Source organism: Pollicipes pollicipes, unplaced genomic scaffold (genome assembly GCF_011947565.3).
Source record: "Pollicipes pollicipes isolate AB1234 unplaced genomic scaffold, Ppol_2.1 Scaffold_7231;HRSCAF=8579_pilon_pilon_pilon, whole genome shotgun sequence".
Lineage (NCBI taxonomy): Eukaryota > Metazoa > Arthropoda > Thecostraca > Pollicipedomorpha > Pollicipedidae > Pollicipes > Pollicipes pollicipes.
The window spans coordinates 24,605,908-24,632,699 of NW_023597034.1; the positions used below are offsets into that span (position 1 = coordinate 24,605,908).

At 54.5% G+C, this 26,792-nt stretch overlaps 1 protein-coding gene across 1 annotated transcript; it reads right to left on the reverse strand.

The window, feature by feature from the left end:
* On the reverse strand, positions 1 to 26,206 carry LOC119109883 (chloride channel protein 2). Its single transcript, XM_037233634.1, has 21 exons — positions 25,924 to 26,206; positions 20,675 to 20,803; positions 19,353 to 19,486; positions 18,217 to 18,373; positions 16,253 to 16,378; positions 15,594 to 15,678; positions 15,329 to 15,430; positions 14,205 to 14,307; positions 13,660 to 13,791; positions 12,837 to 12,999; positions 12,198 to 12,313; positions 11,674 to 11,785; positions 8,869 to 9,006; positions 8,096 to 8,213; positions 6,862 to 7,360; positions 6,343 to 6,443; positions 5,838 to 5,949; positions 3,003 to 3,099; positions 974 to 1,104; positions 115 to 246; positions 1 to 30 (listed from the first exon to the last, which is right to left on the reverse strand). The coding sequence occupies exons 1-21, from the start codon at positions 26,204 to 26,206 to the stop codon at positions 1 to 3; spliced, it is 3,000 nt and encodes a 999-aa protein (XP_037089529.1).
* Between the last annotated feature and the right edge of the window lie 586 nt (positions 26,207 to 26,792).

Genomic DNA, 26,792 nt, shown 5'->3' on the forward strand with positions numbered 1-26,792 from the left:
TCAGTCCACCAGAGCCTCCGGCCAGAGCGACTGCAGCGCGCGTGGTCGACCTCAGACGGCGGAGACGGCGGTGGCAGTGGCGGCGGCGGCGGTGGCGGCGGCGGCGGCGGCGGCGGGTCGCCTACGCAGCGCCGGTGGAGAGGGCCGCGTCGCAGCCAGGCCTGCCTCCGGACCGCCGGCAGTGCGGCTGGCGTCCGGTCCGGCCGACAGGCTGAAGTGGTTGGCACGCTGGATAGCCTCACGCAGCTGCCGGACGGAGGAGGTCGGTCAGGCATCGAGCCAACATGGCCAGCAGAACGCGGTGCAGACGGCGGAGGTCGGTCAGGCATCGGGCCAACACGGCCGGCAGAGCATGGGTGGGTCCGAGGTCCAGGGGGTCTGCTGGCAGCGCCGAGGGAGGGCTCACGTGCGGTCGGCGAGGGGGGAGGGCGGGACTGCGTGCACAATACAAGAACGGATCTGTACTCACAGAGTCAGTGGATGCAGACAATCAAACGGGTTCCGACTATCGTAGTCAGAGAGAACCTGGGCGCAGGTGGTCAGAGCGGGACGTAGACAGCAGGTGAGGGGGACTTAGATCTACGTCGGCGGAGGTACGTAGTCCGACAAACGCCCTGGGGACCCTGGATTTACGTAGAGGGGTTCCGACGACAAATCCGTAGTCGGGAGGGAGCGGGGGAAGGCAAAGCAGCAAGAGGAAGTCCAGAAAAGCTAACCTGCTGCACAGCCGACACCCTGTTCCTGCCAACGGCATAGTCGGAGACCACTAGAACACGGCTAACGGATAGTAGGGAAAAGGGCAAGACGAAGTAAGGCAGGTAAGGAAAGTGGGCAGACAGAAGAGACATAACCGGACTCCGCAAACAGCAGAGACAGTCCAAGCTCTAACGGCTCCACCGCAGCTCGGCGGACCGCTCGACAGTGGCGCTCCCTGCCCGGGCCGCGTCGGCGCGCCGCCCCCGGCGAGTCTCACCTCTCTCAGCGCCACCACGCCGATCAGGCGGCCGATGGCCGTCACGTACGCGTGGTTCAGGCCCAGCATGGAGAACAGCGAGTGCACCTTGAGCAGCGAGGTGCGCTCCACCAGCTGAAACGGCGCCGGGTCTGCCGGCGGCGCGGGACCGGCGTCAGCGGCGGCGTCCACGGCGCCCCACACCGGCGCACGCTGGGGACGGCTGACGGTTGCAGGGGAGTGGAGCGCTGGTGCCGGTGGTGGACAGACTGGTGGTGGACGTACTGGAGACCGCTAACGGTTGCAGGAGAGGGGAGCTCTGGTGGCGGTGGTGGACAGACTGGAGACCGCTGGCGGCTGCAGGGGAGTGGAGCGCTGGTGGCGGTGGTGGACAGACTGGAGACCGCTGGCGGCTGCAGGGGAGTGGAGCGCTGGTGGCGGTGGTGGACAGACTGGAGACCGCTGACGGCTGCAGGGGAGTGGAGCGCTGGTGGCGGTGGTGGACAGACTGGAGACCGCTCACGGTTGCAGGGGAGTGGAGCGCTGGTGGCGGTGGTGGACAGACTGGAGACCGCTAACGGTTGCAGGAGAGGGGAGCGCTGCTGGCGGTTGCGGACAGACTGGAGACCACTGACGGTTGCAGGGGAGTGGAGCGCTGGTGGCGGTGGTGGACAGACTGGAGACCGCTCACGGTTGCGGGAGAGGGGAGCACTGGTGGCGGTGGTGGACAGACTGGAGACCGCTCACGGTTGCAGGAGAGGGGAGCGCTGGTGGCGGTGGCGGACAGACTGGAGACCGCTGACGGCTGCAGGGGAGTGGAGCGCTGGTGGCGGTGGTGGACAGACTGGAGACCGCTGAGGACAGCAGGGGAGTGGAGCCCTGGTGGCGGTAGCGGACAGACTGGAGACCGCTGAGGACAGCAGGGGAGTGGAGCGCTGGTGGCGGTGGCGGACAGACTGGAGACCGCTGACGGCTGCAGGGGAGTGGAGCGCTGGTGGCGGTGGCGGACAGACTGGAGACCGCTAACGGTTGCAGGGGAGTGGAGTGCTGGTGGCGGTGGCGGACAGACTGGAGACCGCTGAGGACAGCAGGGGAGTGGAGCGCTGGTGGCGGTGGTGGACAGACTGGAGACCGCTCACGGTTGCAGGAGAGGGGAGCGCTGGTGGCGGTGGTGGACAGACTGGAGACCGCTGAGGACAGCAGGGGAGTGGAGCGCTGATGGCGGTGGTGGACAGACTGGAGACCGCTAACGGTTGCAGGAGAGGGGAGCGCTGGTGGCGGTGGTGGACAGACTGGAGACCGCTAACGGTTGCAGGAGAGGGGAGCACTGGTGGCGGTGGAGGACGGACTGGAGACGACCGATGGTGGTGGCCAAGATTCGGGACTGGTGCGTGGCGGACAGAGGCCAGACTGGTGACGACGTCGGGAGGAGACTGAAGACAGGGGGAGACGAGGGACCACGACTAAGGACTGGTGACGGCGGCAGGCAGAGCATGGTACTGGTGACAACGGGCGACGGGTAAGACTGGCAGCAATAGAGAACGGGAAATGGTGGTAATGGTGGGCAGAGACTGAGGGATTAAAGCTGCGCGTCTGCGAAATCAGAAGAATGGCACCTCCGGTGCCATACAGCCACGCACGCGGGTTCGATTCCTCGCGGTGTCCGTCCTTCCTGCCCAGGTGAGAGGCAGGTGACACAGCACGCCCTCCGCAGCTGAATACGTCAAAAGGCCGCAATGAAACGCACTGACAGCATTGTGGGCTTAATCAGGACTGGGTATTGACATGCATGTTGGAAGACCGCATATAATGTATATCCTAATACACGGTGTCTTCCAAGATACATCAAGCTTCGAAACACATGAAGCAAACACATGAAGATTATTTGGGACCCATGTTCCTTCCAGGTTGCCAACCGTTGTCATGGATTTAAAGTACACTCGTAGCCCGCAATTATCACCATATGTGCGTCTTATTTTCAGCGACTGATATTTGAAGTCGTACGCAGCACTTTTGAAATTTAGCATTCCATGATAGCCTCTCAGTTTACCGATTTTGCAGTCGTCAAAGTTCACTTCCTTGTCCAGTTCTTCCTCTTCCCACTTTTTCTGGTCTTCGTAAGACATGTCCATGACACGTGCAGTCGGCTGAGAATGAGACCGTCTTACATGTAAGTGCAACAGCACAGGTCCCGCCTCCAACCAAACACACATTGCCCGTTGCTGGTGTGACCCATGTTCATCGCTGCCATGCACGAAAACGACCGTAACAAAATGATCTGACATCCATGGCTCTGACACTTCACTACCGGCAGAAGCGCTGTTTGTTTGTTTTTTGTATGTGACCCCCACGACCCACAGCTGTGGCGTTGTTTTTCCTGGACTGGGCTGAGCCACACTGCTACTGGTGGTCAGCAGTTTTCCAGTCACAGTCACACATTTTGCAGTCACGGCCACGCACTGCGCCAACGAGGTGCACATGGGACAAGCTGGGACGCGCACGAACTCGGCGTGGTACAGTCGGCGCGCCCAGCCGGCCTGCACGGTCGTGGTGGGTTGCACTGTGTTGGTGTGACACACACGCTGGCGATCTCTTCGCCAATGCGGACTACAAGGATGCGGGAAATACACGACCATGGTAAAGAGGCAGACTGCGTGCACAACAGTACATACTTTAAGATGGCTGTATGCTTTGCAGCTTCAGAAAAACGTTCGATACTTTGCGTGAATAAAGCAACGGTTAGAGGACGATAACGTGCAGACAAGAAATCGGCATACATCCAGGTTTGCAAAAAACAAACAGAGCACAAGGTGGCATACATTCGGAATTGATGGGACAAACAGATGCACCGAAACAAAATGGCATGCAAGACAGGGGTTCATACTTTCTGGCACCTCATGTCGAATAATAAAGTGAACCGTCCGCAGCAGCTGAAATCAGAGGAGTAGTACGCATAAGCAATTCCTAATATCCTGTTCCACCGGCACGATGCTTTATTAACGCATCTTGCGTGCGGACGCAGCTATATCTGAAGACATTTCTAAGGCCCTAGGACAGTCCTGTGGAACACTAATAATGTTGACGTTGAAATTTAAACTCAAAGCAGCTTAACTAACGCTACAGAACATACACACATAGAGCTGGACCGAATGACCTATCTGCTCTTATAGCGTACATATGAAGGCACCGCGCAATATCTGTCCGTGTAGCCAACTACACGCAGCATGTGGGTTTGCGCACTGGTTGAAAATAGCACACAGTTTCACCTCACTCAGCTTGCTGCACAGCGTCGAGGTGGCTTACACACATAATCCCTCACTAATTGGCGGCGCTATAGAAAGAGCAGTGGCGACAGCGCGATGCCTGAGCGATAACGGCCTTGGCTTTGCACGTAGACGATCCAAGCTTGAACCCCGGTGCGCCGGTGGGCCATCATCACCGGCACCGCAGAACAGGGTGGGCGACAACGTGCGCCTGGCTATCGTCAAAAGTCATCGTGCGCGCTACGATACGCTACCACTTGTGCGCTGCTTGCACGGTTGTAAGCATCATAACGTGGTGCCTTCAGTACGTGTAAGCTGACGCATAGCCCCACGTTTGACACTGGGCGTGCCTGATTATAAGCGTACGCGAGCGTTCAAGCACGCGCAAGAGCTTGTACGTGCCTCAGCGTCTGTGCGCCCGTGCCCGTGTACATACACTTGAGCGTCTCTCCACCAGAGCCGATGTATATTCGTCTGTGGGTGAGAACGCGTTGGAGAGCGAGGATATGAAAGTGCTATGAGCGTGTGGTAAGCACGCATATCAGAAGTCGCGTATAAATGGTAGTGTATATCGTTTGCGCACCAGCTATGCCTTTTTGCATGCGTGGCTCACCAAGCAGCGGCATTGAAACCAGGGTGCTCACGCATCTCCAACGAGCGAGGATGGTTCTTCGCGCCAACGCTCAGGGTTGGTGACTAAACGGAGCGCCAGGGAACGCAGCTTCAGCATTTCAACCGCCACAGGTCCGTTCACTCATTGTTGGTACCGGACATAGACTCATACATCACCGAAGTTCAAAATCGCATTAAAGATCGTCTGCCAACGAGTGATCAGACAACATCACGCGATAATTAAATCATCATGCAACGAAATTATAGCGTGTCGGCCCAGTTGTACGGGTGGTTGTGTCCCCCGTGCTTTGCCAGGTAGGGCTGCGGGTGACTTTACGGTTTACGGGCCGTATAATGCCGCCGCACGGCGGCCCTGGGCCTGGCCTAGATCTCATTGGCTGGTTGCTAGGTGACGTTTCATTTCAGTCGATCCAGATAACGCCACAAACCTAGGACTCGTATCTACCGCTGCTGGTCAACAAGTCGAGTTTCTTTCCCCAGACCAAGGACGGCACAAACCTCATTATTTTGCTCGCCGCAAAGGGCTATTGACCTACACAAAACGCGCTTTACCAATGGGCTTAGCGCATCTCGTCCGCCCCATAAAAAGGTCCGCCCATTGGATTTGCTTGCATAAATCCTGACGTAATGAAGTTGTGTTTATCACAGCACTTAAATAGATTCAAGAGTGCACTTTTCTATTCAGGCGGGGTTCCAGTAACACAAACTTTAAGAGGGCAGCGAATCAAAGCCGGGAGAAGCACGTTTTCGGTCTTCGGTTTTCGGATTATTTGTCACGTTCTCGGATTTCGAGGTAAGTTAAGCATTTTACTTTTTTCGACAAAAGGTTTGTCCCTTTCTCCTAAAAAATTATTGTTCGACACTACCTCTATGTATGGACTCACTAAACTTGGGCATAGCCAACTACTCTACTAACCGCCGCGCAATGCGCCAGCGACTACCAACGGTTTCCAATGCGACGAGCCTGACATGTTCGTGAAGGCTCTCACCAGCGTGACGTGCTTCTGAGAAGAGAGCGACTTGTTGCTGTCGTCGCGTAAGCCGTTGGAGGCCCTCAGCTCGCGGGATCGCTGGAATACCCGGTCGAACGCCGCCCTCAGTCTGTTGGGGACGACGGAGAGCGGGTCACGACCCGACGAGTGACCTGAGCGTGCGGAGCACAGCAGCCGCCGACGACCGCGTCGTCCCACGGACGATACTACAGGGCTGGCACCACAGGAACTGGGCATGCTATGTGTCATACACAAGGACTGTAACACCGGCGGCACGCCAGGAATCGTCACAGCAGCGGTACCTCAGGGACCGACACACCGGCGGCACCGAGAAAACTATCACACCGTACCACCAGAGCCGCTACATCATCGCCACGCTATGAGCCATCACCTGATCGCTTTCACACACACACAGACGTAACACGCGCTGACCCGGCTCCTCTCGGCGGCGGCCCGGCGGCAGCTCTCACCTGCCGTCGTGCCGCCGGTCACCGTCGCGTACGGCGTGTTGACCGGCGTGTGCGCCGGGCTGGACCGGCGCAGCGAGAACGAGCCCGTCTTCTTCAGGATGGGCTTCAGAGGCCGCGGCCGCGCGCGGGACGGCGACGCGCCCGAGCCGCCCGGCGACGCTCCTGCGACAGACAGACGGCTGAGGACGGCCCACCGAGCGCGCCGCTCCGCACGGGGCTCGGGCACAGGCCGGTCAGGACGGTACTGGGCTGGCGTGAGCGAAAGGTCACCGACAGGGATTTGGAAAAGCCAAGAACGCGAGAAGGTGCGAGAGGATTTGAGACAAAAACCCAGCTGGCTACGACTGCGGACCGCTGAGAAGACGAGGAGTGCAGCATGACGTTGACAGTGCCTGGTAAGGAAATGTTAGCGCAGAACATCAACGCCGAACGGAATCTTTTGTATTTAAGAACACTGCGCTTTAAATATCGTGTTCAAACCAGCTTCATTAAAAACGGAGCTGTGCTGGCTCTCTCAGATATATGTTTGGAGTCAACGACAATGTATTTACCTCTTCCGAGTCGGTATCCACGCAGAAGGTGGTCCTGGGAGATGGCAGCAGAGAGTCCTGCTCCGGCTCCTGGTCCGACCCCGGCTCCTGTTCTGAAGCTGACCTCAAATCCGGTTCCGTCTTCGGCTCCGTCTTCGGCTCCGTCTTCGGCTCCAGCTTTGGCTCCGGCTCCGGCTCCGGCTCCGGTCGCTGGGGCGGCGCGGCGGGCGCCGGCGCTACATCGTCCGTCACCGGCGTGACGGCGAAGCGCGAGGGCCTGCGGGCCTGCGGATCGGCCGACGGCGGCGGCGGGTCGTCGCTCTCCAACACGCGCGCCCCCGACACGTCCAGCACATCCTCCCGCTCGTGCTCCTGCCGCTCGCGCTGCTCGTCGGGCAGCTCCGGCGCCAGCTCGGCGACGATTGAGGCGCGGTGCTCGAGCCGCGCCGCGTCCTCCTGCTCACCCTTGGCGAGCGCCACCAGCGCCTTCCAGTTATGGTTGTGCTTGGCCAGTCGGATCCTGCGACGAGGACGGTGATAAGCGGTTCCAGAGGGGATAGCGTGGGAACGGGTACTGACTTCGAACTGGGTCTCCGATAGCGCGTCTCACAAACTGGGCAGCTGCAAGAAACATGGTGTAAGCTCAGCTCCCGGCAGTGGCGGAGTCGTGATTTACTGGAAAGAATGAGAGCAACAAGAACCAGGGAGCCTTTTCAAGCTAGCATGGGCCACAATAGCCATTTCTGGTCATTTTCGTGCAGATAACGCCCATAGACCCAAAGCTAAATCTTCAGAAAGTAGTGGTACACAGATGATTCTCTCGTTCTTGGCCGAAACAGCTATCCCCTCAGTCCAACGGGGAGCTATCACTGATTTATCCCACCGACAGCCGTTGTTAAATTGATTCCATGGCTCAAACAGCTGCGTGGGTGCATCTACGTCCTAACAACAAAACTGCGATTAGCGATAACCCGAGCCATTAGAGCAAAAACTCATGCGATAAAGTTCGTTGGCAGAAAAACTGCTCGATCGGGTATCGCGCACCCAGCCGGGCGCCGTCCGCAGCCGTGCTGTCGAATCAGACAGGCTGTGGACAGAACCAGACTTCACAGGGCTGTGGCGGACACGCTATGGGACGGGGTCATGCAGAGTGACACGGTAGGGTCAAACGCAAAGCGTGCGGCGCCTGGTCTGCCATCCAAATCTGTACTGAACACCGCCCCGGGGGCGACGCAGTGCTGCGGCAAGTACTGACTTTTGGGCGGCGCGCTGCCACTTGGCGACGACCTCGATGCGTCGATCCCTGCCGAGGTGAGTCTCCAGCTGAACCACCAGCTGCTTCCTCCGTATGCTGCCCAGCAGGATCATCGACTCTGCCGGCGGAGGCTGCCGGTCAGGGAAAGAGACAGCCGGACAGCCAAACAGCACAGGCGGAAGTCACCGCCTCCACACGGCCTCTCCACCGACACCGCGTCCAAGCAAACTGTCCGCTGCCTGCACACCGTCTGCGCACTGTTTCCGCACAAATTGTCCGCTGACGCCGTTTCCGCGGATTTTCTACTAACCGCTGTCGCACACACAGACCCCCTGTCGGTATTTCTGCCTGAGGCTGCTCAGTGAATGCCGCCGTCAGCCTGCTTCCAATGAACCGCAACAAATATAGTATATCAAGAGGCCCAAGGAAGATCTTCGACATCTTACCAATATCTAAAAGATGAAAGATCTCCGAAAGATGGATGACCTTTGGAAGCTGAAAGATCTTTGACAGATCATCACATTCCTCAGCATTGGATGCTTCAACACGGAGGAGGCAATTTGTAACCGACTCATAACATAAAAGTATCTTTTGAGCCGAATTTCCCGCAACTATCCACAAATCCCGCGAGGTCTTCCCCGCCGCGACCATCGTAGCAGATCCTCGACACCAAGCTCTGCCCGACCGCAACCAGCTAAGGGCTGTCTGACACTACCAAGTGATTCCTGACACAGCCTGACACTACCCGGCAGCAATCCGAGCCGCTGCCTCACCGGGCGCGTCCACCAGCGGCACGCTGGAGAGCTTCTTGGTCTGGCGCAGGATGTCGCGCAGCTGGCGGTAAGTGATGCCGTGCCAGATGTACTTGACGTCCCGCACCATGATGTCCTCCACGTACACCGAGTACGCGTCTGGCGGATATCGCCGAGAGACGCTGCGTCAGCATCAAGAAGCAGGGAGGGAGAGCAGGGCGAGTGACAGGGGGCACCGCCGGGTGAGCTTGCGAGAAAGGGGGCAGTGAAGCAGAGGCATCGACATTGGGACGCCGCACCTCGTGGCGCCACCGAGAATCCTTACAAGGGTGGTGGGTGGACGGGGGGTAGCGACAGGACACATCGAGAACCTCACAAGGGTGGTGGGTGGACGGGGGGTAGCGACAGGACACATCGAGAACCTTACAAGGGTAGTGGGTGGACGGGGGGTTGCGACAGGACACATCACTGAGACATTGCGAGGCAATGGTTCGGTGGAGCAGGCACCATGCACCATGGGACACCATCAAGGGATGCCAGTCACCATCGAAAGACTCCAACGACTGGGAGAGGACATCAGTGGCAGCGAGAAGAGAAGCCTGTGTGACGGTACAGTTCAGCGATCGGGAAAGGAAGACGATGGCAGGACGGCACACGACGTACAGACAATGTTTGTCGCCACATCTGGAGCCGAGTTGTGTAAGCCACAAATGAATCACCGCATGAGCCCTGACCCAGTGCATGCTGTTCGTTCCAGCTATTTTTCGTGGTTTTGGGACAAAAGTACGCGCGGGAAAAGCACGTATGCATGAAGTATGACGCGATTGTTCGTAAAGAAATGTGCATGGGGTATAAAGTTCTTAGGGCAGAAGTGCGTACGCAGATGTTCGTACGCAAATGCTCGTATGGCATAAAGTACGTATGGAAAATGTTCGCGTAGACAAAAGTTCGCAAAGAAGTCGCGTCTATACAGCACGCACGTAATTGTTTGTAACTAATTATATGTGCGCAAGTGTTCGTAACGAATATAACTGGTTTTACCAACGGGTTTGACCAAAGAACTTTTGCAAAGGTTCGTGAGCAGCACGTACGTAGGAGCGGGGGTTCGTGGGTGTACACCCAATATCCGGGGAATGCTGAACATTAAGCCTATAGCGATGCATTGAGAACATCGACCGCGGAATGCTGGATGGTATTTATATGATGGGTGTTTCGGAACAGATTGACCACCGGGATACGAAATTGTGTACCGTCAGCTCTCAAATTTTGCCGAAAATCGGTTTCTGAGGACAGTCTAAGGAGAGTAAATTCTAGGCACATTTGGCGTACAGTTTGAAAGTGATGCTTTTGGACAATTCTGGGTTGGGTGCAAGTACGGTCCCAATCCAAGACGGTGCATTGAAGCAAGTCCAACTGGTGCATCATTATCCCCGGACTTCAATTAACTTTAAATAAGCCACCGTACACCAAGTGTCAATGGCGCGCCTGCCCGCCGTCTGCCCAATCGAGTCGGCTCTCGTTGCGTCCGTCAGCTGGCGCCGGAGGCGCGATGGGGGGGGAGGGGGGCACGGGGCCATGGCCGCCCCAAAACTCTGAGAGTATGTTTTGGCCCCCAAATCATTCCCAGAACTTTATAAAAGTGTCGTCTACTTAATCTCTGTTATCGCCATTTGCAATAAACCCCATCTGACCGGTTGACTCTTGGAGGCAATATCTTATGTTACGAGCTTTGTAAACATGCATGCTGTATATTGAAAATTCAAAAGCATTTCAGTGCATGAATGGTGTCCCTACTAGGTGCTCGCGAGAGGCACCATACACTGGACCTCGGGTCCCACACCAGCCAGCTGGCAACGAAAGGTTGCCCCCCTCCCCCCTAAAAAATATCCAGGCTAGATCCGCCCCTGGTCAGGGTGAGGAATAAAGGAGAAGCACAACAAACTTAGCGGGTGATCTACAGTGGACCTGGGGACCGCTGAGGGACGTCTCATTTCATGTCATGAAGAGGTGGACTAATCGCAATAGTTGACCTCGCGTACGCGGTTGTCGCTGTCCACCACCATCTTCTATACTGGATTTGGTGGCCTCCGAAGTGACACTTCATCCGCGGCCTGGCACAAAGGATCGATATGCCCATTTCAATGTACATTACACGTCTGCATGCGAAGTTTTGCGGACGCACTGTTGTGCAATGAACTTAATCCCTAACGAACATTTGCATCCAAACTGTGTGTGCTTAGATCAGATGTCAAAACACAAACCCTTGATCACGTTATCGTGCCAAACGAACGTTATATCTGACCAACATTGGTGTCCGAACATTCGTGCACTAGCAGATGCTCACGAACTTTTCTCATACGAACTATTGCTCTTACAAACATTCCCGTAGCGTATATTTTCCAAACGACCATTTTACCACACTATCTATATCTATACGCACTTTTTACTTCGCGAACTATTTGTCGTTACGAACCTTATGTCCTACTTCATCCTAACGAACATTATGCACACGACTTTTATCCTACAAGCAATTGTCAGAAGTACCTTTTCTGTGTGTACTACATTTCTATGTGCACTATCCACCACCTATTTCCCGTGTGCCGCAAGGTCGCGCTCATCATAAAGCGCAGATCGCAGACCGCTCTCGATTTTCCCGAGGATATCCTGTGTGCCCACATCGCTTGCCACCTTCTGCAAGAACGCACCTGTTTGGTATCTTAAAGCACGTGTCCAGCTTCAGCCAATCTCTCTTCCCAGTGAGGCGTGACTGAGTGCGCTGTTAACACTGCTATCAGCTGCAGCTGGTCGTGAGCTATAAAGACTTACTTGTTGACGTGACTATGTCCGGAAGGTACGGAAGCTTCTTAATCTGGATTATGCTGTCATATATGGAGGGCTGTAGTAGTTGGGATATCGCGTTTGCAATCAACACAGCAATCTGCAAGGCAAGGTTTGATGAAATCAAAGTACTTGAATGAGTGCTATCGAGTTGTGAGCATGAAATACCATGGACGAAATACGTGCGATTTCAAACAGATAATACGCGATAACAATTGGCAGTGCCTCCCAAAAGATGTAGGCTATGCTCGCGCGCAAAATAGCTACGCTTTTGACAGCTTTCCCACAGCAGGGCAGCCTCTCACCAGTGCGCTGCTTCTTTCGAAGTTAAACGGAGCCCCCTAAACGGAGCCCCGCCCCGCGAGGCCGATGTTACCGCCCGTCTAGACGCATGAGGCGCAGCAGCCTTCCCATACGGGATATAAATCCCAACGCCGCCGAGCTACAGTCCGGAATAGCCCGGCCCACAGCCGTCCCCCCCTCCCCCCACTCCCCCTCCCCCACCCACCCACCATGACGGGAAGGATGTGGGTGATCTGGCCGGTCAGCTCGAACACTATGACAGACGTGGAGATGGTGTTTGTGACTGAGCCTGCCAGAGCGGCTGCGCCCACGATCGCGTAGCCCCCTGCAACAGGCGCGCACAGCGTCTCGGTAGGTCGCGAGCCAGGATTGGCTCCGTCCGGTGACCATAACGCGGAAGACTGACGAGAATCCAGAGAACAGAACACATGCGTTCTCAAAGTTTCTCAAAGCTACCAGAAGCAACATCATTCGCCTTGGTACGAGTCGTACGCTTCGATTCTGTTACTGCGTCTTTGAGTTGTTACCGGGGCCATATATAACCATAAGCCAGATGTAAGCATTAACAAAATAAAGCTCGTGGCAAGTACAATTCATGCCATGGCTAGCAGGGCTTACAGCACAGGTGTGGGCGTCCTGACCTCTGACTCCGACTCTGGCTCTGACACCGATTGACTCAGAATCTTCCCATAACACTCTGACTCTAACTCTTCCCGGACTATGATTCTGGTTTTTTCCAATCTTTGATTCTGACTCATCTCCTGACTCTGATTCTGACTTCCCCTAATTCTGAATTTTCCCCTGACTCTGACTCTGACTCTGACTGTGGCTCTGGGTCTGGTACTGACCTGGCATGATGGGTGATATGTGGCCGCCGTAGCGGACCCCCTGGGGGAACCAGATGGCCATCAGCTCGCCCACCAGCCGGCCGAAGGCGGCGCCCATCTTGAACACGGGGATGAAGGTGCCGGCCGGCACGGGCAGCGTGGACGCCACCACCGCCATACACATCTGTCCACCAGTCCACTGGGTTAGTGGGGAGTCGGGAGCATCAGTCCACACGTCCAGTGGCCAGTACAAACGCAACACCGCAGTGCACATCTGTCCATGTCTCCATCGGTTCAGTGTGGACGCCAGCGCCGCCGTACGCCTGTCCATCACTGTCCACGGAACGGAGGGTACAGTCTGGACACCACCAACTTCACACACCATCCACGTGTTTGCCAGGTCAAGAGCACAGTGTGGACGACGAATCCCTCAATGCATTCTGATAGCACGTTCAGCCAGAGTCGGGGGTACAGTGGTCTCGACCGCCGACATCCTCACCTAGGGACACCTCCGCCGGGCCGGGGGTACAGGGTGGAAGCCAACACCGCCAGACACATGTCCATACACGCCCATTGGTTCAGATGAGTGGACACCACCGCCACGCGGTGGTGTTTGACTAGAGTTTTGAATAGACGCATTTGACTAGAGTTCACTTGAGCATCACTACCATTGGTATGGCGTTGCATAAAAAGAGGCACTCTAAAAATACACATCTGCCAACTTCGCACAAGGCTATGTTATATCTACATCTCATATTATTCTGAACGTCAACGAGGGCGATACCAATAACGCAGTGGTTGAGCTGCGCGTCCAGGAAACTAGAGGTGAAGAACAGACACTTACGGTAACCCCTATGAAGATGCAGAGGTTGACGTAGAAGTTTGTGTACGGGTTCGTCCAGTGGTCCACTATTTCTGCTTCGTCTACATTAAGTTCGGGTGATGACCAAGTAAAGTTGGAGAAGAGATCTAGAACCTACGGATGAGACGCCCCGGCGAGTTATCATACAGTTCACAGCTAATCAGGCCACCAAAGGAAATGGTTGTTATCATATTAACGAAAACAGGCTTCCTGGATGACCATAGCATGCACGCCTTGTCGGCTGCACTATTCCTTAATGAAATCTGCATCTACATCATGCACCAGACTCGCGCACTTGTGCTCCTACCAACACCAGCATCGACAAAGTCGGCGCAGGTGGAGTGTCAGTGGAACCAATTATCGCAACTCAACGCGCTTGTATTTATTATATATTACTGGTATATATATACACACGCATATATATATATATATATATATATATATATATATATATGTATTGTATTTTGCATGCTAGTACTCAGTTAGGTTTGGCAAAAACAAGCATAAGTGGCTAGTTGTTGTCCTACCTGGTCATGAGTGGTTTGGTCTGCGGCTAGAAACTGTCCCAGACCCAAGGGGAACGTCGCAGATGACACCATCAGTGCAATGAAGAACGGATACAGAAACCGGCTGCAACGCAGAGAAGAGGCGCGTACTGAGGCGACCGTCGCACAGCAGAAAACGGTATGTCGGCGACAGACGTGAGGCAGAGCGTGCGTCGGACAAACGTTCTGCCAGGAATGCCATTCTTGGGAAAGTGATAAGGCCTCACAATTGCGTACTAACATGCATTGGTCACACAGTGTAGCCCAAGTTAGCTGCGCGCCGAGCCGGGTGACTAGATCACCGGGGGGGGGGGGGGGGATAACTGCAAATAATCTTACTGTGATGCTGCAGATTGCATGTGCTGGCGGCTTTGAGATGGGACGCTTTCCCGACCGAAGCGAAATCCTCCCCACCACTGCTGGTGGTGCGCTAAATCGTACACTAGTGCTACTCACTACTCAACGAAATCGCCCCATTGGATTGGGATAGAATATCACTGATTATGCCACATGCGATAAGTAGGCCCAATGTAACGGCACTCGCCTGTCTGTATGTCGTTAAGCAAGTCGATTATGTCAAAATAACAGTGCTTACCGACATACTGATCGATCGGGAGCATGTAATGTTGGGATAAGGACTGCCGGGCCCGATTAGTGCTGTTCCCCATAGGGTTAGCGATATTACGCTAGCATTCGCGGAGTAAGCACATTTTCTGGGACCAGGACTGAAAGTGTAGAATAGTCATCACGATCACTGCTGCACAAGCGTAAGACACTGCGGCAAAACATCTGTATTGCCACCACCAAAGGGCCGGCAGAAACATGACCGAAATATCGCTCGTTCGTATCGATAAACAGACCCTAAGATCTGCTGGAGAACGGCTGTAACGCGCGCTGAAGTCCGCACGCCCCGTTGTTTGTTTACACAAGTTAGCCACTACACTTTGGCTTGGACGCTTGCTTACGCTGCTGACGAGTTATGAAGCCCGCTCGCGTCACGTCTTATCGCCGAATGAGCCCACGAACCCCACTTATGGTAGTTATCTGGAGACTCGGCGCGCACGTCCGATGCAAGAACTGGTAAAGACGGAGCGCGATCTACTTACTTTTGTCGCAGGAAGCTCTTCATGCAGGTGTTGTGCCGCATGAAGACCACGTATCGCCGGTGAACCCACACATAAAACGCTCCGGCAAAGCCAGCCACGGCACTGTAGGCAGACAGTGTTTCAATAAATGTGTCTGCTTAGCGAAAATCTGTTGGTGAGAGCACCAATGCCAGTGAGGCCATTTCATTTTTTTCACACGGGTCCTAGTATAAGATATCCGTCGGATACACTTGCACTCAACGTCTGTCATTTGTTGTATACTTACCCGATAAGCGCAAACACGAACAGCTCTTGCGGATCAAATGGAAAGTCCACCTTGAAGTCCGTTTTGAATAGAGCTGTTATCGTCTCTGGAAGCGGCATCGCATGGTAAACACTCCCGCAGGTAACGGGGGATACAAGGTGGTAACGGAGAATCATCTCACAGAATGTTCACTATGGACAAAATATCAGTCTCCCTTCAAAGCACGATTTGCCCCTGCCATAAGTTCTATTAAGTGTGATGATGTTCACTTGACGCACGCAACGACAGAAGAAACACGAAGATCTCAACATTGAAGCGCAATGTACTCACAGACGGGCTAAATGACCGATGGCCGGAAACGTCTCAGAACGTAGCGTAAGTCAGTAAAGTAGCGCAATTTGCCGTGTTAAGGATAATGACTTTACACTCGCCGGACCGAGTTGTTCTACTGCGGTGTCCAGAGGCGCACAGAGCGCGGGCCAGCACAACTCACATCACAAACTGTGCCAACGAGCCGATGCAGCTACCACACGCTTCGAGAGCAAGCCTGCTGCCGGGAGAACCACACCAACACCAGGCTGGCCGCAGGCGCACGCGATCTGAGGAAAGGCCCGGAGAGCGCCGCCCCGGAGCGGCAGCTGTGCGCGCCTCCGGTGTGACCCCGGCCGGCCGGTGCCTACCTTCGTCCTGGAACCAGACGGAGAGGAGCCGGAACACCATGGCGCCGCACACGGCCGCGAAGAAGCCGCGCCAGTAGTTGCGCACGGCGAAGTAGACCGACGTCACCTCGATGCTGAACAGCACACCTGGCGGCGGTCCGGGGCACAGCGGGTGAGAGGCGAGGCGTCGCGGAAGACTGGCCACTGGCGGTGTGGCCAAGAGTGCTTTTTTGTGTGCTTTTGGAAGCGAAGGCCACACCACACACCAACACTTTTCCATGCAGTGACGCATACAGGGGAAGACTGTAAGCATTCGGGATTGCTGTGCAACCCTTTCTTATTTTAAAGAAAGCGTTGTCTTCAGTGTATCGAATAAGGCGATGCGAGTATTAATGCAGCAGAAGCCTGTCCAAGCGGGCTCGTGGCCTTACACAGGGTCGCGACAGCCGGCCCGCGCTCAGTAAACATTTACATGATGACGCCGATGACACAATCGACAGCACACCAGCCCCAGGCGCAGTTGTCTGCCAGATATTAGACGGCTGGGTTCAAGGGACGCGCGCGACGTTTTTACGCCTCTAGTACGGAGGGCTGAGATACTACAGAAGTGCAGCCAGACACAATAAGTCTACGGGTCGCTGGTTCGCTGGTTCATTTGATCATGCACAAAGAGGTGCTACTCCACAAAGAGGGTAGGTCGGAGAACAGGCAAATATTACCGCTCATAAGAGCATATCCGTGAAATGAAGGCAGAACATCTACGTAAAGACTATTATTTGAGGCTACTTGCTTGCCTACTTGCTAATATATGAGGGCTAATTGCTTGCCGTATGGGCTAATATGTCAGTTCATTCAACAATGCCGGAGAAACAGAAAACATCAGAACCGTAGCTGAAGCAGTGTTTGCCTTGTCTAGAACGTGTCCATCTTCACTGTTGGTGTGAAAGACAGTACCTCTGACATGTTGCTATCATCGGGACGGTCCCAGACAATAACTGATGCCTCTAGTAATCATAACTCCGGTCCATAATACGAACAAAACAAAAGTGTTTTACGATATTATTACGAGCTAATTAGCATTTTCGAGGTGGTCCACAGGTACCAGCAATAAGCACTTGCAAGAGAGGCCCAGCCATTTTTTAAGTATCCAGCCATTCACATAATATACAAGCGACATAAATTTGTGTTAACTGCATCGATGAACGGATCATTGGTTCTGAAGATTGGTTCTAAAGTTTATGCAGGGCTATCTAGCGTTCAAAATGAATACCGAAACGTGAGCGCGGCTCTCATCAAAGCTCCGTCAAGCGTCTTATCTCCGCCTAGTGAACCCACCGACACCCGGGCAGTTGACGTCTCACCTCCGTCTAGTCAACACACCGACACGCGGGCGGTGGGCGTCTGACGTGCATCTGGTTACCGCACCACCAGCGCGGCCCGAGTGGTGGGCGTCTCACCTCCGTCTAGTCAACACACCGACACGCGGGCGGTGGGCGTCTGACCTGCATTTGGTTACCGCACCACCAGAGCGGCCCGAGTGGTGGGCGTCTCACCTCCGTCTAGTCAACACACCGACACGCGGGCGGTGGGCGTCTGACCTGCATCTGGTTACCGCACCACCAGCGCGGCCCGAGCGGTGGGCGTCTCATCTCTGTCTACGCGGACCATCGATACCCGGGCGGAGGGTGTCTTATCTCAGTCTAGCTAACCCACCAACACCCGGGCGGGGGTGTCTCACCTCCGTCTAGCTAACCCACCAACACCCGGGCGGTGGGCGTCTCACCCTTTTTAGTTAGCCCACTGACACTCGGGCGGCGGGCGTCTCACCCCCGTCTAGTTAACCCACCAACACCCGGGAGGTGGGCGTCTCACCCCTTTTAATTAGCCCACTGACACTCGGGCGGTGGGCGTCTCACCTCAGTCTAGTTAACCCTAGTTTTCTAGTTTTAGTTAGCCCACTGACACTCGGGCGGCGGGCATCTCACCTCCGATGGGCGCCGCGAAGCTGCAGGCCACGCCCACAGCGCAGGCCGCCGCCAGCATTTCACTGTTGCGACTCTCGTTCTCGTAGATGCCCTTGAAGGACGTGACTAGCCTCGTCAGCAGGGTCGCCACGATACTGGCGATGTGGACGAACGGGCCCTACGGGAGGTGGAGTGGCTCACTCAACCCCGGAGTGGCGCTAGCGTCACCTCCACAGCACGCACGTACAGACCGAGCTCGGATCGATCAGCCAAAGGCAGGTTAAGACAGCTGCTGACTGAAAGAGGATGGAAGGGCATGTCTCTTTGTGAGAAAACGTGCCTACGTGTCTTGGAAATGCAATACGCAGTACGGGTACAATGTCTGGACGTCTGGACGTTAATGTCTGTCTGTGTCAATGTCTGGACGTTAATATCAGGACAACAGAGCTAATGTGAGGACAAGGGCGGTTATGGAACAGAACCTGAATTCATGTACATACTTTTTTACTCCAGGCTTTTAAATACTCCTAAAAAAAATGAATACTTATTCCCGGCTAGTGACTAATTCTACAGTGTCAACCACTTGACTCCATCATCAATTGAGACCAAACAACGTACTCTGCATAACTAGCGGTATAACGTAAAGGCAAATTATAAAGGCTGGTCTAGTCCAATATATAACAGTGATACGAAAGTAAACACTTATTTTACAGGTTACAATGTAAATATCTGCTATTCGTGCTGGGCTCTTAGAGATGTTTAGCAAATTCTCAACTGATTCTTTGCGGAGCATGTGGTGACATCATGGTGTAGGTAACAACTTTTTTCTTGCGAATGAGGCCATTTCCAGAGAAATACTGCTCCCATTGGCGGTCTACCAACCTGACTTTCTGTCTCTCGAAGTAACTCACTATTTAAGGGAAAACCTCACACAGTCGCTTTAATGCCACTCTATGGCAATGTTTATGAACCCATCGTTGTCTTTAGAAAGAAAAATGAGCCATCAAACGGGTCCTCAATTCTGAGAAACACGAACGCGACCGAAAATGGAAAACATCAGCAAACATCGCTGCCGCGTGGGATCCTGGTGTCTGCACTAGCGAATGTTCAAGGAAGAGGGGGGGGGGGGACGCGGCCACAGCCACCAGCGACCTCACCTCCTTGCCGAGGGGCATGCCGGAGCCGAGGCAGGCCGTGAGGCCGACCACCTTGGCCACCAGGGTGCGGAAAGTCAGGTACTCATCCAGCGGCACGCCGCGAAGGATCGTCTTCATCTCGGGGATGCCGGAGCCTGCGGGCCGCGCGGACCGGCGCCCAGTCGGTGTTAGCACAGCGCGGGGTAGGGCCACAACGGCGCCCAGTCGGTGTCAACACGCGCGAGGTAGGGCCACAACGGCAGTCAGGCGGTGTCAGCACAGCGCGGGGTAGGGCCACAACGGCGTCCAGTCGGTGTCAGCACAGCGCGGGGTAGGGCCACAACGGCGCCCAGTCGGTGTCAGCACGCGCGAGGTAGGGCCACAACGGCGCCCAGTCGGTGTCAACACGCGCGAGGTAGGGCCACAACGGCGCCCAGTCGGTGTCAGCACAGCGCGGGGTAGGGCCACAACGGCAGCCAGTCGGTGTCAACACAGCGCGGGGTAGGGCCACAACGGCGCCCAGTCGGTGTCAACACAGCGCGGGGTGGGGCCACAACGGCGCCCAGTCGGTGTCAACACAGCGCGGGGTAGGGCCACAACGGCGCCCAGTCGGTGTCAGCACAGCGCGGGGTAGGGCCACAACGGCAGCCAGGCGGTGTCAGCACAGCGCGGGGTAGGGCCACAACGGCAGCCAGGCGGTGTCAGCACAGCGCGGGGTAGGGCCACAACGGCAGCCAGGCGGTGTCAGTGCAGCCGCCGGCCAAACTGGGGTACCACGCCAGGCGGGTACCGGACGGAAGGCGGTAATGACACCGCACTCCGAGATGGCTTGGGAACAGACGGCTTCTAGTGTTGCTGGTACGTGGATATCTGTGCAGCTGTGTACCCAGGAGCCTTCCGTAGCGATCAAACCCAATGCCTAAGATCACAACGTGCTAACACCATGACGCAGACGACCACAGTCGGTGGTAAACAAGTCAGCGCTGTGTTACTAACCAGGGCACATTGGTGCTGGACCTAATACCACAATTCACACCAGGCGTGTCCGCGGTTTGTAGGATACAAGCCATCGCTTGACCTTTGGATCACCAGATCATGAGGAGTTCTCAACCAATAAACGAGAGCACCGAAAGCGGTGCGAACAAGCCTATGTAGTGACGGTGACCACCTCAAACCAACTGAGTCCTCGTCCACGGATGCACAGTCACAACAAGCCGCCACGCTGTCTCAGTTCCAGGAGCTGCCCCATGCTCCCCCCCCCCCCCCCACACCCCCTGGCTGGCCGTACCGGGCACGGCCAGCCGGCACGGCCAGCCGGCGCGGCCCGTGGCCCGCTGCCTCACCGACAGCAGACTTGGAGACGATGTGCACGAAGCCGGCCGAGAACAGGATGAGCGCGATGGGCAGCGAGACCCACGAGATGTACTGCAGCACCGGATGTGTGGTGAGGTCTCGGTACAGCCAGATGCGCGCTGGAACGGACGCCACGCTCGGGTCACACCCGGCCTCGCCGCGGCGGGGCCGGCCGCAGCCAACCGACGAGCACCGTCGTCATAGCTGGACCGTGCGGCGCCCCGCAGCCTCGGCACGCTCGGCGTCAGCACATTCCTGCCCGAGCCGCGCCACCATGAGCTTCTCGTGAGGAATATGGTTTAAATTGCCGCGTTGGTCTTTCCGTGCTAAGAAAATCTGTACGCCAATACCCTGACCGTTCCACGAACGTGGCACGGGCGCTGGATGCCGATTCCGATCAGCATGCCGTGACGGCGGCGGCGCAACGCGTCAGAGTTCGTTTGCTGGGTAATGGCATGCTGCACGCTCACTGAAAAGTCAACTTTATCTGAAATGGAGCTTTACAAACTTACTGAGAAACCGGCAGCACGAAGCGGTGTTGCACAAGAGACGCGCCCGAACACTGTTGCTCACGTAAGTCAGGCTGTTCGCATTTTACTGGAGCCTTATTAGCACGTGAGCAGGGCATGCCGCCGTGCAGTTGGTAAATGCATTTGCTGTCAGTGAAAACATGTACTGTAAGCATAGATACGAAGCAAAACAAGAAGGCAGCTGTCCTGCGTGGTTCGGCTTTAGTCAAAGTTTGTGTATGCTCGATGGCGTTGCACGTGGAAAAATATGCCAAAAATGCGCTGCCGCATATTGAAAGCGGCCCGCACTCGACCGAGCTCCAGCAGTAAGTGAAAATGCATGTCAGTGCCTCAAGGTTAGCAGCAGAATGTAGCCATAGAAATGCACAAGCCGAGGCTTATTCATGGGAGTCAGTGAGGTGTCATGAGGGGTTTCTGAGCTGAGGGCAGTCTTCAACTTGCGCATGTCAACTTACTGTAAGTTTGACGGACGCCGCAGGAAAACACAGAGCCTGCTGCTTTCACTTGGAGATACGATTTAAAGTCACGTTCTTATGCACACATTTAACTTGCCTCATTCAGATCCAAATGTTGTTGCCGCCGCATCAAAGCTGTTCAAATGAAGGGAGATATTTGGCTCTTTTAGTGATGCACCCGGACCTGATGGACACCTTATGTATCGCCATGTGAAGCTTGAATTTCTAAGGCAAACAATGTCCTGGGCGATTAATTTTGTTTCGCATTCCGTTGTTGAACAGTTAAGAGACCGAACACGAACTGCCGCGGCGCGAACAAGCAAACTTGCAATGAACACTGCAATGTTTGGCTTCCTTGTACTTCGAAGCGTACCTGAAAATGTAACTTTGTGGTATGTGGCAGCACGTCGCATCGGCTGCGCTCCAGTGTTATCCGCGGGCGGCCCGTACCGATGCTGTACTCGCACGCCAGGCACGCACTCTCACATGGAGACAATGCTCCATTTCAATCACACCCAGCGCGACGGTCGCGACGGCGCCAGTCCTAACGGCATGCCCCGCTGCACTGGCAGCCTAAATTGACACGCCAAACGTAAATAACGTCACTTTCAAGTCAGACAATCGATGACCGATCAGGCAGTGCGGTTGGCAACATAACGGTCAATAGAAACCAGGTGCAAAACCCAAGCTGTGATGGGACAACGATGCCACGCCATAGTCTGGTCAGCTCAAGTCCAAATAAACACCAACCGCATGGGGTGTGCTGCATGTTCAACGTAAAGCTTAATTGCAGGACACCTGTTTTATGATCTTTTTATGTCCTAATTTCAAGCCTCGGCTTGGCGGGTTTTGCGGCGGATTTCCACCCGTCATAGCTTTCCCATTTAGATTGGGCGCTGGGATTAACATTGGAATGGTGTCTGGAGCGGCTGATACTAATGGCATAAGCGCAGCAGGTAAGGGGGCAGGTGTGTTGTATTGCTTAAGTTACTTGTAATTTCCAGCCTCAAGTTGTCTTTAGTCTGGATACAAACGAGAGACTATTTTGTCTCGAGTATCACACTGAATCTGGCAGTTCATCGAACTTTCATTTAACATCAAACGTGTGGTTCCGGCAAAATCAAAGTTTTTTTGGTTGAAAATAGTCCACAGGACGGCTCCATAAGTGGTTGAGATGCGGATTCGTGACGTTTGCAGTGTGCTCCTTGGCGACATATTGGGCACTGTGTTCGATATTCGAATTGACGTTTCCAAAACACATTCGAAACCTCGCGAGGTTTCGAAACCTTCGAGCAGCGCGAGAATGTGCGCTGCTCGAAATCAAGCAGCGTATATTCAGCCGCGATGAGCAACGTTTGAACCCTTTCAGTGCGTAGACCAGCTGAACCTGAGTTAGCCTTGCAAGTTTGCAGCCTGGGCACCGTTTTTACAATTAATTAACGGATGTGATATTTGGCCAGCCGCTTTTCTCAACAATCTAATTATATCCAGAGCACCTGACGCGTGACTTTTACTCAGCGGCTGGCAGCTGACTTCAGTGATTCAGGCCATCTATATCATTACAACGTTTCGATGTTAGAAAATTTGGATCCTTCGTAAGTGGATCATCACTTGCATATGTACACTGCGCACCCACACTACGGTGAGGGGATCGCGTCATAACAGGGCTCGAGGAGTTATAACGGTCCGGTGACCTGTCCATAGGTCTGCCGTACGTAGCGCTTGTGTTTGGCAGACCCACAGTAACGCCTGCAGTTACGCCTGGGACACCATCGGGATTTATCAACACCTGCATCCATAAAGCGTTAACACGGCGTGCCTTGACTCCTGACATTCCGGCCGTAGTCATGATTGTCGTCTCCTGATGTAAGCCATTTTGACATGTAGTCTCAACGCGCTACACAGCACACGTAACCAGTGTGCGCCTGACGACAGCACCTGCGGCCAGCAGTAAGGGATGGAGTGAGCTGCCTCTGCCTCTGCCTCTGCCTCTGCCTCTGCCTCTGCCTCTGCCTCTGCCTCTGCCTCTGCCTCTGCCTCTGCCTCTGCCTCTGCCTCTGCCTCTGCCTCTGCCTCTGCCTCTGCCTCTGCCTCTGCCTCTGCCTCTGCCTCTGCCTCTGCCTCTGCCTCTGCCTCTGCCTCTGCCTCTGCCTCTGCCTCTGCCTCTGCCTCTGCCTCTGCCTCTGCCTCTGCCTCTGCCTCTGCCTCTGCCTCTGCCTCTGCCTCTGCCTCTGCCTCTGCCTCTGCCTCTGCCTCTGCCTCTGCCTCTGCCTCTGCCTCTGCCTCTGCCTCTGCCTCTGCCTCTGCCTCTGCCTCTGCCTCTGCCTCTGCCTCTGCCTCTGCCTCTGCCTCTGCCTCTGCCTCTGCCTCTGCCTCTGCCTCTGCCTCTGCCTCTGCCTCTGCCTCTGCCTCTGCCTCTGCCTCTGCTCTGCCTCTGCCTCTGCCTCTGCCTCTGCCTCTGCCTCTGCCTCTGCCTCTGCCTCTGCCTCTGCCTCTCTCTCTCTCTCTCTCTCTCTCTCTCTCTCTCTCCTCTCTCTCTCTCTCTCTCTCTCTCTCTCTCTCTCTCTCTCTCTCTCTCTCTCTCTCTCGGAGCGTCTCATCCAAGCTTCTCCCGAGGGCAAAGATCCTGTTGTTTTCCACCCACACGTAAACCGACTGATTTTCCAGCTACACTCTTGCATGTACACCGCAACCCGCATCTGTGGGCGGCGTCGACACGAGAAAAACACAGCTGGAGAAGGGATGAAGGCTTGATGGACTTTCGTAAATTAGCAACATTTGCGCTGGGCAATTCATAAGCTCGGCCTCAGTCGAGCAGGCTTGTTACACGCTACCACACGAAATATGACTAGTCAGTTTCTGAGTTGCGCTTACTGGACTTAGCCAGCGATGATGAACATGTGGGAGGACTTGTGGAAGGGCATAGTTTTGGCATAGTTTTGGCATAGTTTTGGCCGCGACGCCGTCACCCAGAAGCCTCATCATCCCCCTTACTCATGTAGTGTGAGTGCCAGTCAGCTATTTTAGAGGTCACACCCATCGTGATGCACTCAATAGCAAATGACCAGGAAGGGGGGGGGGGGAAGGCAGCAGGCTACAAGCTAAGTTTGACAAAATTTAACATACGCTCGGGTGGGGATCAAATTGCCCCTCCAGAGGTTTTTCCAGAATGGTTTCTGAACGGCGCGGCATAGCCGCGACAAATTTTGCATAGCTGTAAACAATTGAATAGCGGATCGTTTGACATAACCAATTTAGAAGTACCTTGTAAGGTCGCTGACCTAGGGCAGGTCAAAGTCAGGTCATGGTTTCAGCGAAGACAATTTCTAGGGAATCGTTCAATCTGAGGCAACAACGGAGTGTTTGACGAGGCCATACATCTCTGAGATACTTTTTTCAGGCAACACCACAGTTGAATGAGCAAATTACGTTGACCTAAGATCAGCTATGAAGGTCAGACTAAGGTCAAAACCAACCTGATTTATTACTCCAAGGCTTGCTGTATGGGATAGTTTGTGGTGCTCATTCCAAATTTATTGACAGCAGGAACCGCATTTTACATCTTCTATTGACTTCTTAGAGGTCAGAACAGGCCATTGACCTAACATGACCTGGGTCGACATTTTGTCTTAGGAACATACTGCCTGGCGTAATCTTTGTCGCCTATTTAAATGCAAAGCTCAGAGCAGTCTTGTATGATTTCGGTCACCATGACCTTCAAAAGGTCAATCAAGGTCACTGACCTCAAATTGGATTAGGAACTTTTGCTTAGACACAGTTGCCTAGGTTCGGGGAGCACTTTGGGGACCAACCTGGAATTTGACTTTGTTTGACCTTATTTGACCTAAAGGTCAAGACCTATGAAACTCAATCTTTGATCTAAGTGAGTTCACGTACAGGTCAAGATACCCTGTGAATTTTGCGTTTCTAGCTTTCTTAGTTCTCGAGATCTCGGAGTGTCAAATTGACTCCCCACCCGAGCGAAGGGTGTCTAGCCGGACAATCGGTCGCGTGCTCACATTAACAGGCGACGTACAGAAATAAAGTAAAAAGTACATGCTCTAATTTTCATATGAAGCACCATCACTGCCAATGGTAATACAGGCCTTAGTAAAAACACGCATACAAACTGCACGGCAAGGTCATCTGCGAGAAGCGTACGTCTGTTTCCAACCAATCATCACAAGCATAATGTTTTGCGTAATCATAGGGCAAAGTCCGCAGATATCAACGCATGCCCAACAAAAGACTTACCTTTATTGCACATGGCGATTCCGTAGTCCATGACAAAGCTGATTAACGCCATCAAGACCCCTAGCACAGTCAAGAACACCCAGTCTTCACCAATCCTCGCAAATGTCTTCTTCCACACAAACCCGAACACTTTGCCCACACGCCGTGTCCACTTTCCGCGATACCGGTGCAACTCCTGGCGTCGCAGTTTCTCGTCCAGCTTTCTCTTCTTGTCGATCTCTTTCAGACGCTTCGACTCTGTCTTGGCGAACTCCCCGAGATCCTTGGAATAGCGACCATACATCTGAAAAACAGCACGCATTAAAGTTTGCACAAATGGTCATCGAAGCTGAGTTGCGTCGCGTTGCAGATACGCATGATAAAACTTCAGGTGGGACTGCATGATAAGATCCTAAAAATCATTACGCAAGTCAAAATGCTTCAGTCGTTGACAGCACGCACTGCCACCGCAGCCACGGTGTTTCGCGTTTACCATACGTCCACCTCGGGTCTCACGGCAACGATCAAAATCTGGTCATAGTGATCAGACCCACTGTACTTGTCGTCTTCTGCGCATGCGTTGGCAATTGTCTCGAGTGAACCATCGGCCCAACGGATTTCCGTCTATCAATTGTCAAGATGTCCAGGATATACGAAAAAGTGTACCAGCCTACTCCGCCGTACACTGTTCCGGTCTTAAAAATTCGTCACGTCGGAAAAAGAGAGCACGATTTTGCGAACGGGTCATGGGGATACGTCACGATACGAACGGGAATACGCCACGCTCGTCTATGCGTGTCTCGTGGTGAGACGTGCGTGACGTGGGCAGCCATTACCGATTGTCGGACCACGCAGTGGCCTTGATGTCCCCAGTGGGCCTCATGCCAACC

What these genes read in the sequence shown, in the direction of transcription:
- LOC119109883 (XM_037233634.1), bottom strand. Translation starts at nt 26,206, where the DNA reads ATGTATGGTCGCTATTCCAAGGATCTCGGGGAGTTCGCCAAGACAGAG. An exon ending in CCCACATCCTTCCCGTCATG is followed by an intron (nt 11,786 to 12,197) that starts GTGGGTGGGTGG and finishes CTTGCCTTGCAG; the next exon opens with ATTGCTGTGTTGATTGCAAA. An exon ending in GCGTGGTGGCGCTGAGAGAG is followed by an intron (nt 247 to 973) that starts GTGAGACTCGCC and finishes TCCGTCCGGCAG; the next exon opens with CTGCGTGAGGCTATCCAGCG.